The sequence below is a fragment of the Parasteatoda tepidariorum genome, chromosome 8, assembly GCF_982258835.1.
Source record: "Parasteatoda tepidariorum strain Cologne lab strain chromosome 8, Ptep-v5.0, whole genome shotgun sequence".
NCBI classification, from domain to species: Eukaryota; Metazoa; Arthropoda; class Arachnida; order Araneae; family Theridiidae; genus Parasteatoda; species Parasteatoda tepidariorum.
Genome location: NC_141762.1, coordinates 44,693,055 through 44,711,766, shown reverse-complemented (window position 1 = coordinate 44,711,766; position 18,712 = coordinate 44,693,055). Strand labels below are relative to the sequence as shown.

Sequence of the window (18,712 nt, the reverse complement as noted above, 5' to 3'; positions counted from 1 at the left end):
TAAATAATACTAAAAAAAACAATGCAAGGAAAATATTCACAGCAGTAAATGATAACAATGAACTTAGTGCTTCTTATTAAATCATGAAATTATATTTTAATTATGCAAGTTCAATGCTTTAAAGCATATTAAAGAATATCCACACAAAAAAGACAGTTGACTAGATCGCGTAAAGATCATTACGCCTTTACCACGATTTGATTCATTTTAGTATGCAGAAACTTTTTTCTTCTGTCTTCTTATTTTCAACAATATTTTTTTTAATTCTAGCAAAAAGTTTATTTTAGTTGTTATTTTTCATTGATCTTTATGTTAACTATCAAGAAAAGAAAAAAAACGAATACTTTTTATTAAATTTACCATTAGAACGCCCAACGTAATGATAGAACATATCTTTTTTTTAAAAAAAAAAACTGCATGTGGATTTTATACCATTGTTATCTTAAATGCTCACTAATATTCAATTTTTCCTAAAAAATTTTATTTACGTGATCAATTAAGCTGATCAGACTTTTATCCGTACCCGTCAATAAAAGGTTAAAATAAAAAGAATAAAAAAAGGTAAGAGGTATTTTACGAGAAAATTGCAGGAAATACATGATGATCTTAGTATTTGTGTAATAAATATATAAGAATACTGAAACATTATATGACCATCATGTTTTTCTTCTTTTAAAGAAACGTTTCTCATTTTCCCAATATTAAACAATAAAACTACTAATAGTATTTTTAAAAAATAGAACTTTAATTAAATTGAATTGAATATAATTTTATTTTAACTGCACACGTAACTTTTGAAAAACGCAAGCTATCTATTTTAAGTGCTGGCAGTGACCTACAGAAGTGTTTAAACCTGTCAAAGGGACATCAGGAAGTGGACACAAAGAAACCATTTACATTGATGTTCTAAATTCTTAATATGAAGTCAGCGATTCAAAAGTTTTTTTATTTCTCAAAATTTAGGTTATACAAGCGAAAAGTTTAACTAATATAGAGAGATAAGGTTTCTTTCGTATATCTAAATTAAATACATAAAGTCTTCTGTCAACATGTCAAACTTAAAAAGTTGGTTCTCATTTAATAATATTCGGATTCTAAAATTACTTGTTCATTTCAAACAATAAAACTCCATAAGTTACCATTGCACCTGTAATGCTAATAAACAAACTCTTATCGATGATAAACAAATTTCCTCCTGTAACCTCCAAGTTCAATTCCTTTAAATTCGTGATTAAAGCAGAAAACACTTGAAAGTTATTGTCATCAGTCGCAAATTTCCACGAATACTCCAAGGCGATGGTCTTTAACATCTTACCATTGTTACGTACTCTAGAACCACTTAGAGTCAAACGGATAAAGAAAACTGAGGCAGCAACGGCAATACAAACAAACATAACTTTCAACATAAGTATACTGAATTTTTCTTCTGAAATCATCAAACTTGTGAAGGAATAAAGTCCGATAATAAAACTACAGTACGTCATCAGTGCAATCGAATTCAAAGCGTCATCTGCTGATTTGACTAAATATGATAACTGATTTGTGGAATACATAATATTCCCAATACATTTTGGCTTTACATTTGGAGCATTAAGTTTGATTTTCAACTGTTTTCCAAACTTTTCAACAATATCTCCCAACACTGTATAGTTTAAATCAATAAGAAATATTGCAAAACCTGAGGTTGTTAGACAAACGCAGCTATTTATTGTACCAAATGCAAGCACGAAAGCAATTTTTAAATCTATAGCTGGAATATCACCCCATAATGCAGTAATAAGAAATTTGATGTTTTTCCAGTCAAAGTAAAACATAATAATTGCAAAAATTATTGAAAACGCAATAGAAATAAAGTTCAAAATAATGAGGATTCTTTGTATTTGATTGTAGCCTATATTATGGCACTTATGCATAAACGTTAGATGGTGAATATTTTTAAAAAGTTTCCACAGTTTTCGTCGATTTATAATAATAATAATTCTTATGACGTAACATGAAACAAAGCAAAGACATGCAGTTAGTCGTACATGAAAAGAATTCATAAATATGTCAAAAATGTACAAACCTATGACAAGAGATATAAGCACAAATAAATTACAAACGAAAGACCAAGTCATTTGTAAATTTCTCATGTTCTTTTTATTTCCATAACATTTTAATGGAATGCCTAGAATGTTTGAAACAGCAAAAATAATTTGGAATGACTTTAGAAAATTATTCATTACTTTTAATTACCTATATTGGGCAATCACAACAAAAGGAACCAAAATAACTCTTGAATTTGGTGCACTGTTTTCGAGTGTGTGTAATGGATAACTAAAGCAAAGTGTGCCGATATTAGTGCACTGTTTTAAAGTGCGTATATTAGGCAATCAAAGGAAAAGAAATCAAAATGACTTCTGAATTTTGACCCACTGTTTTGTATAAAAAATACCTGACACTCGGGAAAAAAATGAAAGGAGGACTGCGTAATTGGGACTTAGTTTTAACTAAACAATCAATTCAAAAGAATTTAAAATTAATTCAGCTCATGCATTGATCTTGGTTGAAAATATTGAACAGCAAAAGAAATTGAATGATTGAAATTGAAATGATTGTTGAAGTGACTGAATTGAAATGAACAGCAAAAGAAATTGATTGAATTGAATGAAAGAATTGAGTTGGCGCAATCTTTATAATTGCGTATACTGGAAAGGCAGAGCAAAAGAAATATATATATATTGCAGTAAATGATTGCAATCGTTTTAGTGTTTCTTCTTTTTTTTCTTTTAGGGTTTCTTTTAAATCATGAAATTATAGTTAATTTATGCGAGTCTAATGTTTTAAAACATACTTATGAATTCTAATTGGAAATATGAATATCCCAGAAAAACCAGTGAACTAAGCAAATGTGTGTTGGTGAGCACAGCAAACAAAAATTTGAAAATACTTTAGAAGTTGGAGCACTATTTTCGATAATGAATATCAGTCTGCTACTATGAAATAAATGAGAACTTCGGAAGTTGATGTATTTCGACTACGTATATAGGACAATCACGTCAAATGAAATTGAAATAACTTTCAAAGTTGGTGCACTGTTTTCGATAACGTATACTGAAAAAAACAAAGGAAAAGAAATAATCACAGCAGTGAAATATAAAAACCGATTAAATGGTTCTTTTTAAATCATAAAATTATATTTCAATCGTGCGAGTTCAATATTTTGAATTATATTTATGTGTTCGAACAAAACATATGAATATCCAATTAAAATCAGTTAATTAAGTCACGCGATGAGTATTACTCAGTTACCATAAATTGATTGACTTTAGTGCACATAAGCTTTTTTTTTTTTAACAATATTTTTCTTTTAGCATATCAAATTTATTTTTAATTTCGTTATTTTTCATTGATTTTGATATTAAAGATAAATAATTGTAAAAACAAAACATTTTATGTTATATTTATTAAAAATTGCGCTCGAAAAAAAATATTTCTTTCTATTGTAATTTCAGGTGCTCATAAAAATTAAAATTTTTCATTAAAATGTGAATTAGCATAATTAGTTCTCATAATTAATCATGCTGATCAGATTTTTAGCTATGTTCATCACTGAGAAGCTAGTATTCAAAAAAGAGAGAGAGAGTTTACGAAAAGAAAAAGTACAGGGATCAAAAAATTTAAATATTTATGTAATAATTAATAATATTTTACTATGATATGTCAAACACATTTTACTATTTTCTTTTTTCAGAGAATATATAAACAACAAATAATAAATTTAAGAAAGTATTTAATAATAAAATTTTAAGGAGATTAAATAAAATAAAATAATTTTATTTTTTTCTCACTTAAAGGAAAACTTAACAGACTCATTCTATGAGAAATGGTATAATGTTTATTGATGTCATGTCCAAGATTCTTACGAAATTATTTTGTGAGAAAGTTAGTTAGTTAGTTAGTTTAAATTTGTTGCGCAAGAGCCAATTTGTGAGAAATTACATGTCAGAAAAGGACTAAAATAATATTTTTAAAATTTTTTTGTGCCAAAACTATGATTAGGGGGTTAATTTGAAATTTGACCAGACTTTAAGAAAATGGCTAGATAAGGTAACTGATATTCTTAACTTCTATAAAGGAAAAAGAAAAAAATAACACTAAAATCGAAACTGAAACGAAAATAAGACATTTAAGTGGCCAGAAATATCATAGAACAGGGCAGAAATAAATGGTAGGCAATTTTTTTTAAAACCAAAACTAAATTAGGTTTTGCCATCGAAAGTCAGAAATGTTGGAAATCAAAACAAAAACAAAAACAGGAGGAAACAACTCAACAGCAGGAGACGAACATCTCAACTCCACTCGACCACTTGCGTTGTAGAATCGGCTTTTTCAAATTACTCGTATTCCCTCGACCTAACGTATTCTCCGTATTCCGACTGAAATTATTCTTGATTTATGAAATAACTTTTAATGTTAAGACGCTGTTTCAAGGTAGCATTTTATGCGAGATAATTATTTGATTTACAAATAAAAAGTGTGTTTTTTTAACTTTCGAAAGTATTATTCGTTATTTAAAAAGCATATTTTTTGAAATAGGAACAGGAGCGTTGTTCGGCATGGCATGGAAAGAGCAAAGGAGATTTTCTTTGCACATGCTACGCGATCTAGGTATTGGTAAAACTAAAGTGGAACATCACTTGAAAGTAAGCAGCTACAAATTAACTATTTTCATTAACTTTGATCTTATTAAACTGTTGTAGTTAAACTATACTAAATTTTTATAATGGTATCCTTTCTAACTACTTTAATCCGTTTCAGTATAAAACTGTTGTTGTAGTTGTAATTTATTTACGTCTCACTAGAGCTGCTCAATGGGCTATTGGCGACAGTCTGGGAAGCATCCTGTAGGATGATCCGAAGACATGCCATCTCAATTTTGATCCTCTGATGAAGGGCTGACATCCCCGCTTCGGTTGCACAATGACGTGTGAGTGAATTCGAGCACTTTAACAGTTTAACGACGACCAATACCGCACCCCCTACGCAGACTGATCCAAGTGGTCACCCACCCGCATACTCACCGCAGCCAAAGATACCTGACTTCGATGATCTGCTGGGAACCGTGTCTTAACTATCAGTCCACTGGGGGACCAGTACAAAACTGTATTCTCAAGTAGGGGATGCATGGGAAAACTTGCCGCAAAATGTCTATTTCCTTATTTATAACTATTTACCATACACCCAGTCGTGAAACACAGATTTCGGGGCAATTTTTAAGCATTTTAGAATGACAAATTATACAGCAATGAACTAAAATTTTATCCAAGAAACTGATTGTGTTCTTCTAATGCAAGGAATGAAACTAAATATGCTCTGTGATGAGCTAATGCCCTAAAATTCATATCCCTTAAGATAAAAATAGGATTCAGAAAATTATTAAAATTTTGGACAAAAAAATTTTTTTAAACTCTTCCTGTAATCCTCTAATGTAAAGTACGGCATTCTGTTTTCAAAAAAAAATGACAAATTAAATTTATTAATAACTTTCTAAATCTATAATCATAATCATTTATGTATGTTGTTAAAATTCATGTTAAAAATGAGGTATACATTAAGGGTCACAAAATATTATCAAAGCGCGGAAAAACAAAAATTTTATCATCACCTGACGCATCATTGACGAAGAAGGTGAAACTGAAAGTATTAAAACTTATTTCATTTAAAGAGGAAATTTAAAGAATGTTGTAATTCTTTTTTCGAAGCAACTTAGATTTTCATCTGAAAATCAAAATGATTTTAATATTTTGAATATCACCTCCCTCAATAGGGTACTCCCTCAAAAATTTTGAGGACGTTCTTTATTATTAGCTAAATATTCATTTTCGATCGCTAACGAGCATACTTTTTAAGACAACTCTAAACTACAGATTAAGGAAACATAAAATATAATAAGTAGTTACTATTTTATATTTTATGTTATACTGTTATGAACACTCTGCGTTATGCTGGAATTTCAAAGAAAGGTGTAAAACCTGATTTTGATATATGAAATACAGCATCTATTGATGCGTACAGGCAAAGGCAAACTTGTCTGCATTGTTTCCTTAAATCATAAAAATAATACTAATAATTTCAATTAAAATTATTCTTTACACTGTAAAAAATTTTAGTGGAACTCAACAACAAAAATGGAAGCAGCTACTTTACACCAAAGTGAATCGCCATACGAAACTCTTGAATCTAGTGTTTCACCACACCATCGTTCCTTAACACTACTTGATGTGATGTAGACGCCACCTATTTTGTTATTCGATAACACTAAAATATATAATCTCAGTAAGATATGATACACATAAGATTCGGTAAGTTATTTTTACAATACAATATTCATCAAATATTCATCGCAAGAATCATTAATTTATAACAGTAGCCCCTGAATCTCACAGTAAATCTGATTGAGACTGGGTCATTCCATTTATTTCAAAGATGGGGAAAGTAGAATTTACTGCGCATCACTTCGGCGCAGGAACTATACAGTAAATCCGATTCCAAGATCTTCTTTGAAGACACATAAGCTCCGATTCTTCCTGCAAGTAGATTTTTAAAATTAAAACGATGGCGCCATTTATCAGTTTCGGATTTAAATATACATTTCTAATAAGTTTTAAATTAATCTGATGTTTTTAAAGACAATATTTTTTACACTCTGATTACATTTTTTTAAATCGTAACTAATTTTATATAGTGTCTGAAATATTTTTTTTATATCTCTTCATGTATTTTTATGAAGTTGAGGTAAGAAAATCTAAGTAAAATCTAGAAAGATTAATCATAGTATAGAATTGACCTACCCGGTATACATTTGCCCGGTATACCCTACACTGATGTTTTTTAAGGTCAAGGGCCACTGCCCGGTATACCCTACACTGATGTTTTTTTAAGGTCAAGGGCCACTGCCCGGTATACCCTACACTGATGTTTTTTTAAGGTCAAGGGCCACTGCCTGGTATACATTTGCCCGATACTCCAAACACTGATGTTTCTTCTAATTTATCGTCAGTAAGTATTAAAATATCGAATAAATATAATTATATCCACGAATAAATTAATATCAAATCGGATGTAATAAATATTTCGGACATTCACCAAAGCGACTATGTGATTGTCAACATTCACCGGTGAAAGTCAACAACCATCGATTTTGGTCATTCCCAATAACATGCACATCATTTACATAATAACCTCATCAGGACGTTTATTTCATACTTGCCTAAATAACATCCGGCATTATGTATAATGCCTAGGCAATGAGTGAAATATAAATCATTTCATACTTTGCCGGCTAGTTATAGGCATTATATCTAATGCCGGATATCATACTTTGTAGGTAACAGATATAAAAAATGATTTAAAAAAAAAAACATAAGTATAACACTTTAAAAAAAATACTACGAAAAATACCACATCCCTAATTTTCAGTAAACAATACTTGCCATACATATTATTGAAAATACTACGTATGGCAACCCTGGTGAAAGTAAATTCCGACGCATACGCAGTGAATTCTACTTTCCCCACCTTTGAAATAAATGGAATGATCCAGTCTTAATCAGATTTACTGTGAAATTCAGAGGCTAGTATTTATAACGCATGTATACGAGCAAATCTTAAAATTAGGTTGTAAGTCAAACATACGCGGTGCTCAGAGAAAATTTTAGAACGAATTCGAACGAATTCTTAGCAAAACGAAAGCGGATAGAAATTATGCACTAAAAAATCTGTTATGAAAGATTTAAAAGGTGAAATGTAACTAACCCTATTACAACAAAAAACATGCAAATTCAATTTTAGATTTAATTTAAACCCTTTAAATCTTAAAACAAGGAATAAAGTGTTCCTTCATACAATTTTTTGGGTTGTTTAATATTATATTCGGAGAGATATAACATCACAATTAGTTCTGTGTACCTTATCATTCATTTAAAAGGTCCCGCAGTGAACTGATCATTAAGACACAGTTCCCAGCAGATCACCGAAGTCAAGCATCACTGACTGCGGTCAGTGTGCGGATGAGTAACCACTTGGATTAGTCTGCGTAGAGACCGAAGGTGTGCGGTATTGATCCTTGTTAAACTGTTCTACCGTAAAGTGCACGACTTCGCGTGTGGGTCGTCGGGCTACCGAAGCAGGGGTGCCATCCCCTCTGCAGGGAATCAAAATTGTGATGACATGTCTTCGGATCATCCTCAGGGATGTTTCCCAGACCGACGCCAATAGCTCTAGTGCGACGTAAATGAACTACAACAACATTCATTTAAAATTAAATTTATATTTCAGGAAGAAATTTTAGAATTATTTGAACGAATAGAAGGAGAAAAAGGCTCCCCTATATTAACTTCTGAATTTCTAACTCCAAGTATGTCCAACAACATCGCCTCATTTCTCTTTGGAAGACGCCTAAAATACAATGATCCCAAAAGACAGGAGCTAGACAAATTGATAAATCAAATTGGGCGTGAAGGTGGAGCCATGATTTTAATATTTTTTCCGTGGCTAGCTGCATTTCTGGATTTTTTCAACCTTGGAGGTAAAAAGAAACTTTCCAAAGCATTACATGAGCTGAGGTTGTACATCAAGTAAGTTAACTTTATAAAAATAAAAAAACATCAGCCATTTGGAATTAATATACATCTTCGGAATCAACATGTCGTCAGCTAATTAAAAAAATCCGATTCTTTGCAATCGTAGCCATCATTTTGCAATGCATCAGACTAATTGGACCAGTATTTTCCTACCTCCTACTTGCCTGATAATTTTAGAACTAAAACAAACTACAAGGCTACAAGCTCAGTTATGTAATTATGAAATGAGTGCGAAATTACTCCAGTCTAACTTTCTTTTAAATATCCTTTTTCAAAAAAAAATTCGTTCAAAAAATCCTTTGCAAAAATCTGGCTATCAATTTATAGCAAAAAACACTTTACTGCTCTGGGTTTCATTGGAAACTGCCTGTTATAAATCAGGCTAATTGAACAAAATGATGTATTTTCTAATTTTTCTAAAGGTATATGAACTTAGTGAAATAAGCCTAAAAAGTATCAAACTGATTAGAACATACTGGAGAGACAATTAGCCAGGTGCATTGCAAAACTACGGCGGCTGTTTGCAAAGAACCCAATCCCTCAATTAGCCAAAAACGGATATATCGCGAAATATTGCCATTTTTTAAATACTAGAGCAATGCTCCTTATATACCTCGACTTAATCTATATCAATTTCTAAAAATAATAGCTCTTTAAAATAGTTTTTTGAGCTATAAATTTTTTCAAAAACAGTGACGGAATGTTGAAGTGGGAAACATGGTTAAAATTTTAACGTTATGTGGTACAATTTAGAAAATAATTTCAAAATTTTCGCCCCGAAATATAAAACATAAATATTGTCTACGGTTGCAATGCTTAAAAATCATAATTTTACTTCTTAATTGTATTCAAAAATAAAAAATAAAATTTGAAAGATTGCATTATTTATCATTTTATCTTAATAAAAAAAGCCGCTTTTTCTGCTAAAAATAATATTACTTTTCTTTTAATTTATTTTTTTCCCCTTCAATTTATGAACATCTAAGTATGAAAAATGTTAACAAAATAAATCATAAATTAATTAAAATAGTGAAAAAGTTGGTTATGTTAAAAATAAAACATAAATCACAACTACTTAATGCTCCGAACTATCCCCTTACCCAAATAAAGTTAAAAATTAAATTTTATTTTGTTATTTATTATATCTGTAATTAAGTATTACTGAAAAACATTTCTGTGTTGGCTATAAATAAAGAGTTCTTTAGCACATTATTTCATTAGTTAAAGTATATTTTTAATGCACTCAGTAAATCATAATATTCTAAACTCTGTCATTAAATCAAAATATTTCTTACATTCAGGTTTACTTTTTTTTTTAAATTATCTAAATAAGGCATATCTCAGTGATAAAGTACACAAGATAGGTTAGCTAGTTTAAGTGAATGAAAATGATTCACTAAACTGACCAAAATGGACCCCATACGTTATCATTTTTGAATTACCATGCTTGCAATTTTTAATTATACTGTAGTACAATACATTTGAACGTTTTCCTGCCATTTAAATAAAAATATATAATTCTGTACTTAAAAAATGTGATAACTTCACTTATCAGAACCTAAATGAATCATTATATACTACTTTTATAGGAGAAATATCGTAACACATCGAGTGATTTCTCGGAAATCTTGTTCCCTAAAGCAGCTAGAGCCTTGAAACTTTGGGAAGGTAGATAAGGCTTTTGTCCCCAAAGTGTCGCCAATATTACCTTAATGGTTGCTAAGTTGACGAAAGTCCCACTGTCAATGAAAGTGCTTTTTCCTTACCTGTAAATTGTTATTTTGAGCTGTTAAAATGAGTAAAGTTGAAAACTTAAAATATGGGTTTTTGTAAAAATGGTTCGTAGTAAAGAAAAAATAATTACAGAATCATTCTTTTCAGCCTAAAATATACTAAAAGCGTATAATTTTAAATAAAGGACATTTTTCCTTCTGTACTATAACGTTATCTAATGTCATAAAATTTTCATAAAAACTATTCATATCTTGTTTGACTGTTTTGCAGAGAAGAACTCAAGGAGCATGAATCAACTCTAGATCCTAATCACATCCGAGATTTTATGGACGCATATTTACTTGAAATTCAAAAAAGGGCAAATGATGCTAATTCTACATTTCATAGTAAGACTACAAAATAAATAGTTTATTTGTGTAAATACTATATCCTATATCCAAGTAGCACAGAGACACGATCTATGTCGTGGCCGTTCCAAGCTGCTAAAAATGAATCATTATAACCATTATTTTAAATACGAGTCTTTAAAAGTCTTCTTAAGGTTTTCCTCGTTAAACATAATTTAGTTTCTAAGGTCTAAATTAATTATTAGAAAGATCAAAGTGTGTAAAATCTCCTTAATGTTTCACATATTTGTGAAAATGAAAAGCAGAACTTGGTGAAAATGATATCAAACGTTGTGGTGAACGCGATATTGTAATCGAATTCTTCATACGAAATCTATCGATGCCAGCATAATATTTCTGTAAACACATGTACCGTAACTGGGATCCATGATCGTTATTAAAGTTTGTTGTAGCTCTAGAAGGACGCGCTACCACGCGCATTTCAACTTTTCCAATTTTGAACCAAGTAGATTCAAACTTTTACAACATGCCAGGGCCGTAACTACGCCGGGGCAGTCGGGGCACCGCCCCGGGGCCCCGACGTTTAAGGGGGCCCCATATGAAGAGACCACATCATGTTTTTACAAAATAAAGTACTCTAATTATATATATGTAGGAAAGAAATTGTGTTAAGATTGAGTTGATGAACATTTTCTTTTTTGCAATTGCGTACCTACTATAGCATAAAGGGAAGGGTAAAAAACTGTAAAACACGTTTTCGCGAATTATTTCCCTTTCTCAAAAGAACAAACACGCTTTGTAGAGAAGAGGAAAGGCCACAGCTGCGTGTAGTTGATTGTTAACACTTTCTGTTTATTACACTTCTGGTTAACTTTAGTTGTTTCTTCTACACTCTAGCGTCAGACCCAGTGGCGTGCCAACCAGGGGGAGGCAGAGGGCCCCTCTAAAATTTAAGTGATGGGCAAACGATCCGTTTCGCCCCTCCTGAAATTTAGACACTCACGAAAATAAAGTAAAATCCGTAATTTAAAAAAAAATTTTTTTTGAAGCTATTTTTTAAATAGAAAACTTTATATATTCCTCTAACATTTATGTGCTTTGCCTCTTCTGATATTTAGTAATTCGCCAAGACGAAGTCTAGTAAATTAGGTACTTTTAGAGAAGAAAAAAAAAGCTATTCTTCTTCAGTTTGGAAGATATACATAAAGTAGGAAACTTTATTTTGTTATGGGCGATTAATGTGTTTATTGACTTTTCGAAAAGTAAAGTAAAAGTGGAAAAAAATATTTTATTTCCAATTTTCACTCTATTTTCTTCCGAAATAGTAATGAGGGGGCGAACATAGTGTTTCACCCCTTCTGAAATTTCAAAGTGCTCAAAAGTAATAAAAATTGGTAACAGAAAAAAATGTCATCTTTGAATCTATTTTCCAAACAGAAAACTTTATTTTCTTCTGAAATAAAAGTGAGAGGGGGTTGGATTTGCTTCTCATCTTCTGAAATTTAGACATTAATAGAATAAAATCAAGAAAAGCTGGAAATTTTAGAAGAAAAAAATTGTTTTGCTTCATAACTTCGACGATGTTTTCCAAAAAGAAAACTCAATTTTCTCTTAAATCATGGTAAGGGGATAGGAAACTTTATTTTCTTCTTATATAAAGTAAGGGGGGCTAAAATGTGTTTTGTATCTCCTGAAATTTAGACATTTGAAATAATAAAGTCTAGTAAAATTGTTTAAAAAAAAAAAACTTTGAAGCTATTTTCCAAAAAGAAAATTTTATTTTCTTCTTAAATTAAAATGAGGGGGTGAAGAATATACTTCACCTCTTCTGAAATTCAGACATAAGGTCAAGTAAAATTTATATTTAACTCTTACTTTAAAGCTATTTTCCAAATCGAAAACTTTATTTTCCTCTGAAATTTAATTGAGATAGCAGATAATGTGAGCCACCCCTTCTGAAAATTTGACATTCGCTACAATAAAGTTAAAAAAAATTGAGAATTTTAGAAAAAGAAACTCCTTTTTTTGCAATTTACTAGCTATTTTCCAAATTGAAATAGAAATTCCTCCCCACAAGAAAAGTACTTCGGTTTTGTTTCAATTTCTTCTACATGTTACGACTTCTAATTTATTAAAAAAATTTAAAACTAAATTGCGAAAAGAGAAGAGCTGCACATCATAAAAAAACATAACAAGTGTTTAGAAAACCTAAATAAGTACCACTGTTTTGCATCCTGAAAAATGCATTCTACACTGAGACCAAATATATTTTAAAGCATCTTTTGACTGTGGGTGGAATGAAGGTGTTAAAACCTTCATACCACCCGCAGAGTTGACCCACAGTTATTTGACTCCTCAAAAAATAGCCATCTCCTTTTACACCATGGGAAAATGACCTTTTGCTTCTTTAAATTGCCTTAATCTTATTTATGACCCCGGGCTCTTTTGTGCTTTTATAAAATGTCATATATTTACAGTACCATCTATATGTCCCTAAAGTTGTCTTAAACTAGCAATAATCTAGATGTTCTAGGAAAACAGATGCTTTTAAGGGAACCAAGGGGATGACTCTTGCTGACATTTATTTAGGTCATTTTGTCAAGAGATTTTTTCTGAGACAAACGTAAAAGGTTCCAGTTAAATTCCAGTTTTTAGCGCAGTTAATTGCGTCATTTAAATTAACCATTTTTAATTCAGATAAAAATCTTCTGTTAGCTTTTATTTTATTCAATTTTTGAAATTAAAATTTAACTTTAATTAAGAGTTATTGAAATTACTTGCAACTTCCTTTTTTTCAAACATAAATCGTGATATCAATAATTCCCATTCTTAATAAAAATTTTCTTTGGAAAACAGGAAAACCAAATGTAAATTTATTTATAAGGTGGTAAGTAAATGTTTGCATTAACTCATTTAATACATTTAAATTTTATATTTATATACTGTTAGAATTCTTTTATAAGAATGGTAACATAGCAATTGCTTTTTTTTACGTTCGTATATAAAATTTAATTTGTATAGTACTTTAATTGATAACCTTGCTGTTTATTGTGTGCATTGATTTTGTTCTTATTTTATATTTTTTAAATTATTAAGACCTTTAAATTTTTTTAATTGGAACTTCGAATTCTTAGGGTTTTTAACAACTTTGTTTTTATTAAAAAATGAAATGCAATCTTTATTTTATATATAAAAAAAATATATTTAACTTAATAAAAACGTATTTAATTTTATAAAAATGTTATGAACATCAGCTTAGAAATCCGCAGCAATTAAAATTCACTGCATTGACAAACCATTAAAAAAAAATTTTTTTTAATTTGCAAATATGCTTTGACTTTTTCTCATTTTTCTTTCATAAAAAAAACTATTACTCCTCGTCATAATTTTGTCACATATGATTACATGGCGTCATTAATACATAGTCCAAATATTCAAGATTCAAGAACGATTTTCTAGGGACCTGTCCATATTGGAGTAAGGCAACTTTGTTTTTGTTAATCGATGTATATAGAGAAAAAATTCGGTATATTTTTTTCTATTAGGAATTTCCTTAAATGTGGTATATGTGCCGATAGAAAAAAAAAAGTCTATAATTTCCTTCAGTTTCCATAATGCAATCAAAAAACTTTTAGATTTGAAACTGAAAAATAATTTTCATTTTTATAATGGTTTTTATACTGGCATTTTATGATTAGCATTATATTTAGAGGAAAAGTAGGCTACTGTGGACATGGGGGACAAAAGTAGACAACATGAATAGCTTTTTTTTCATCATCGTCATATCTGGCTAGACAGCCTAGGGTGGGCCAGTGCCTTCCTTTGAATTCGAATCCACTTCTCTCTACTTTTGACACTTGTTTGCTTTTTTTTAACACCTTGCCTAATGTTTAACACCTTGCTTTTTTTCCCCTAGTCATATTTCCTCGTTGAGATGTCATAAATTGGTACCCTTTACGTACAGTGAACCAAAAATGTACCACCCTGAATAACTTTTGATTTAATGATCGGTTCTTCACGTTCTAGGACTCCATCTTAATAATTCGAGGGTATGACTTCAAATATGCAAATTAGTTAGTGCACGATATTTTATTTTAAGTTACGCAATCAGACACTAAAACATAGTTTCTCTGAATAAACATAACTTTTGTTCAACAAATTCGATTTTCTAACCCCCGTAATATAGGAGGTAGCTGTAATCTGGAAAATATGGTCCCAATAGTTGGGTCGGGTGAGCTATCCAAAGTTTGGACCCCCAAATGTTAATTTTATTATTTTTTTGTATTTCACTACAGATCGAGAGCTTTTTAAGGGAATCGAAAACTTTTTGCACACGATTATAAAATTCTTTTATCTAAAGATAATTCCATGCAAAAAATAACTTTTAGTAAATATTTATTATTTTTTATTTAATAATAGTCTGATGTTGCTGATCATTTACGTCGCACTAGTGCTGCACAATAAGCTATTGGCGACGTTCTGGGAAACATCCCTTGAGGTTTGATCCTCTGCAGAGGGGATGGCATCCCCGCTTCGGTAGCCCGGAAACATGCGCGCGAAGTCCAGCACTTTATGGTAGGCCAGTTTAACGAGGACCAATACCGCACACCCTCGGTCCTTACGCAGGCTGATCCATGTGGTCACCACCGGCACACTGACCGCAGCCAGGGATGCTTGACTTCGGTGATCTGCTGGGAACCGTGTCTTAACGATCACTCCACTTCGGGATAATAATAGTCTGAAAACTTTTGAATCGTAAGCCATATAATTTTTTTTTCGTATCATTTTAAAGTATCTAATTCCACATGGAAAATACAAATTTGAGCGTAATTGGTTGAATAGTGCATTAGTTCCTGAGAAATTGAGCTTTATAAGAACGACTTTTTTAAAATTTAATTTCTCAGGATTAATCGATTTTGCTGAAATTTTGAAGCATGTAGGAAACTTACAATGTTTTGTAATCCAATTTATATACGAGCAAATAACTTGTTTTCATAAATATATTCGCAAACATAATACATAAATAGCTAAAATGACGTTAGAGATGGAGTACTGAAAGTTTTTGAAAGGGCCCCCTCCAAAAATTTTTGCCCCAGAGCCCCGAGGGGTGAAGTTACGGCACTGCAACATGCATAATACCATTGCAGATTCAATTACAAATAGAGTTTTTTTTTATTTGGAATTACAGGTTTTCATAAATGAATAGTAAAAAAAACAAATAATGCATAAGAAAATATCTTTAAAAAAGCAGTAAATGAAAAGCCTTAAGTTGTGTATTGGTTTACAGATAGACAGCTGGTAAGAGCTATTGATCGGTGATTAATGAGATGTACGGGGTCCTTACCTGGTTTAAGAATGGCAACTATATATGATTTTCTCCATACTGACGGGAATTGTCCATGCAGCTAAACTCTACTAAACAGTTTTAAAATTATTTACAAATGGGTATCAGAAAGGTATTTAAACATACTATTGTGTACTTTGTTAGGGTCTGTAGATGTTTCTTTACATTTATTGATTTCAGATTTTAATTCAGTCATTGTTAGAGGAAAATTATAATCATTATGGGATTCAAGAGAAGGTCTAAGTACATTATTTTCAGTATGAGTTTTGTATTTTTAGAAGGTTTGGGAGTAATTTTCTGTACTAAGGGCTCGGCTAAAGTATTTGCTATTTCTGTTATTTTTCTTTCCATTTACTTCAAGATGAGGTAAAGAGTTGTAATGTCCAGATATTTCTTTCGCTTTCGTAAAGTGGCATATTTTTCATAAAGTAGACGCAAACAATTACTCTAAAGAATGTTACAATAGGTTTAATTTCGGTATAAGAAATTGGAGAAAAAAAGCGCTTAATGACTGTTTTCCTATTTCATAAAGAGGACACACTTGAAGATGTATCAAGAGGTTATTTCGGTGCTGGTAGCGAAACAGTGAGAATAAGCGTCGAATGGATGCTCTTGGTATACGCTGCCTTTCCCGATGTTCAGAGAAAAGTTCAGGCTGAAATCGATGAATTTCTGGGATCAGACCGATTTCCAACCTGGCAAGATCGATTTGACATGCCTTACACTGAAGCCACTATTCTCGAATTAATGCGATGGAAAAGTATCATCCCTTTAAACATATGGCGATAGTAAGTTGCCTGTCATTGCTTGCATCTCTTTTTATAGTATTATTCAAAAGTCATCCACACTAGTTGGAAAATTGATTTGAAACAAACAGTATAACACAAGATATTTGTTAATGTTAATATTTTGCATAAATAAATCGGATGCTAGAAGCACCACCAAAAATTTTATTTTAAAACCAGATTTTATTATTATTTCTTACGCGGCTGCTTTTCTCAGAAATAACTCAGATAATTCTTACATTTCTTTTTCTACATTGTATAAAATAACATTCTCTGAGGTCATAGTATTTCATATGTATTCAATATCCCTGAAACTTTTTACTTTAAACAGCTTTCAACTTTGTAGTTTTCTCATATCACAACTAAGAATAAGATTTTCAAGAAACTAACTTCTCTTCTTTTTTTAAAAAAAAAAGCCAGCTTTTTAAATAGTCGGATGCTACTTTGACGCAACGCAGATAAAATTATATTTCAAGATAAAGCCAATTAAATAGTTAGGCACTATATAAAATACCACTTCAGTAATATAGATACTAAAAGGAACGTATTTAACAAAAGAAAATAAATTAATAAAAATGGAGGGTTTGTGCAATAGCCACTTTTCCAAAATCGTTAATGAGAGTGATTTCGGAACTGTTACGATTTCTATGCAGATATTATGATATTTTGGTATATTCCGGTGTTAGTTCAAATTCGAAAAATTTTAACATGCATATCTGGTAACAATAATAAGGAATAATTTCATGTAAAAATAAAAATTAAAATATTTAAAAAAAAAGTGTGGCCTAACATTATATGCATTTTGTTATTAATTTCACATTTTAATTACAGCACGCTTGAGGATACTGAACTTAACGGATACTTCATCCCTAAGCACACATATGTATTAGCCATATTGTATGCTGTAGCTCATGACAAATCTTTGTGGGGAAATGATACTGATGAATATAAACCAGAGAGATTCTTGACTGAAGATGGGAAGAAAGTTGTGAAACCAGAATATTTCATTCCTTTTTCAATAGGTATCTTAATTTAAATTTTCATTAAAAAAATCTCATTATGCAGATTTTTTTTTTATTTAAACCAGGGCATGAAATTTCCATCCACCGTTTGAGAACAAATATTTAAGGCTGGCGAAAAAGTTCCTTTTTTTTTTAATGTTGAGCTTTGAATTAAACTGTATACAATTAGGCTATCGTGGCTCAGTAATACAACGAGTGAAAGTGTTTGGATATCAACTTTTTTTTCTTCTATTTAGAACAAAAAAAAAAAAAAAAAAATGCCACCTTTCACCTTCAAAACCATTTCTTCTGGAAACATTGAAACCTTAAGACAACCTTATTTAGATTTATTTAGATTATTGCAATAAATATGCTTCGATTTTAAAGTTTCAATATTCTTTTATAGTTAGAGTTATCAAAATGCTCTTTATATTACATCCGTCTACATTTTAAGAATTGTTCTTATTATTCATGAATATTAAATAGTGGCAAAGAAAAAATTTTGTCTGAATTGTATCTTTAAAACTTAAATTGCATGCCTTGGTTTCTGACAGTTCTTATTACTTTGATGTTCTTCCATTCAAGGTAAGAGACAGTGTCCTGGAAAGTCTCTCGCAGAAGTTGAAGTCTTTCTCTATGTTGCTGCTATTTTGCAAAAATTCAAAGTATCCTTACCACCTGGTAAAAAAGCAAATTTTGAAGGAGATTTAGGAATCGGTCTCCAGCCAAAGAAGCAACATATTGTATTTGAACAGCGAAAATAAAAAAAAATAAAAAATTACAAACGCAGTGATTGTAAATGCATGACGAACTTAGAAGCATAATTTTTATAACGTGTACCAAAAAAAAAAGCTTGAATAAAACTATTTTTAATCTT

At 30.7% G+C, this 18,712-nt stretch overlaps 1 protein-coding gene across 1 annotated transcript in view; it reads left to right on the top strand.

Moving 5' to 3' along the window:
• The window catches only part of LOC147806111 (cytochrome P450 18a1-like), a 35,228-nt gene extending 16,516 nt beyond the window's left edge, over positions 1 to 18,712 (top strand). The window contains exons 3-8 of the mRNA XM_087150198.1: positions 4,579 to 4,685; positions 8,320 to 8,618; positions 10,629 to 10,744; positions 16,582 to 16,837; positions 17,666 to 17,856; positions 18,421 to 18,712. Coding sequence (XP_087006324.1) covers positions 4,579 to 4,685; positions 8,320 to 8,618; positions 10,629 to 10,744; positions 16,582 to 16,837; positions 17,666 to 17,856; positions 18,421 to 18,599 — 1,148 coding nt within the window. The 3' untranslated portion in view covers positions 18,600 to 18,712. The remainder of the gene's footprint in view (positions 1 to 4,578; positions 4,686 to 8,319; positions 8,619 to 10,628; positions 10,745 to 16,581; positions 16,838 to 17,665; positions 17,857 to 18,420) is intronic.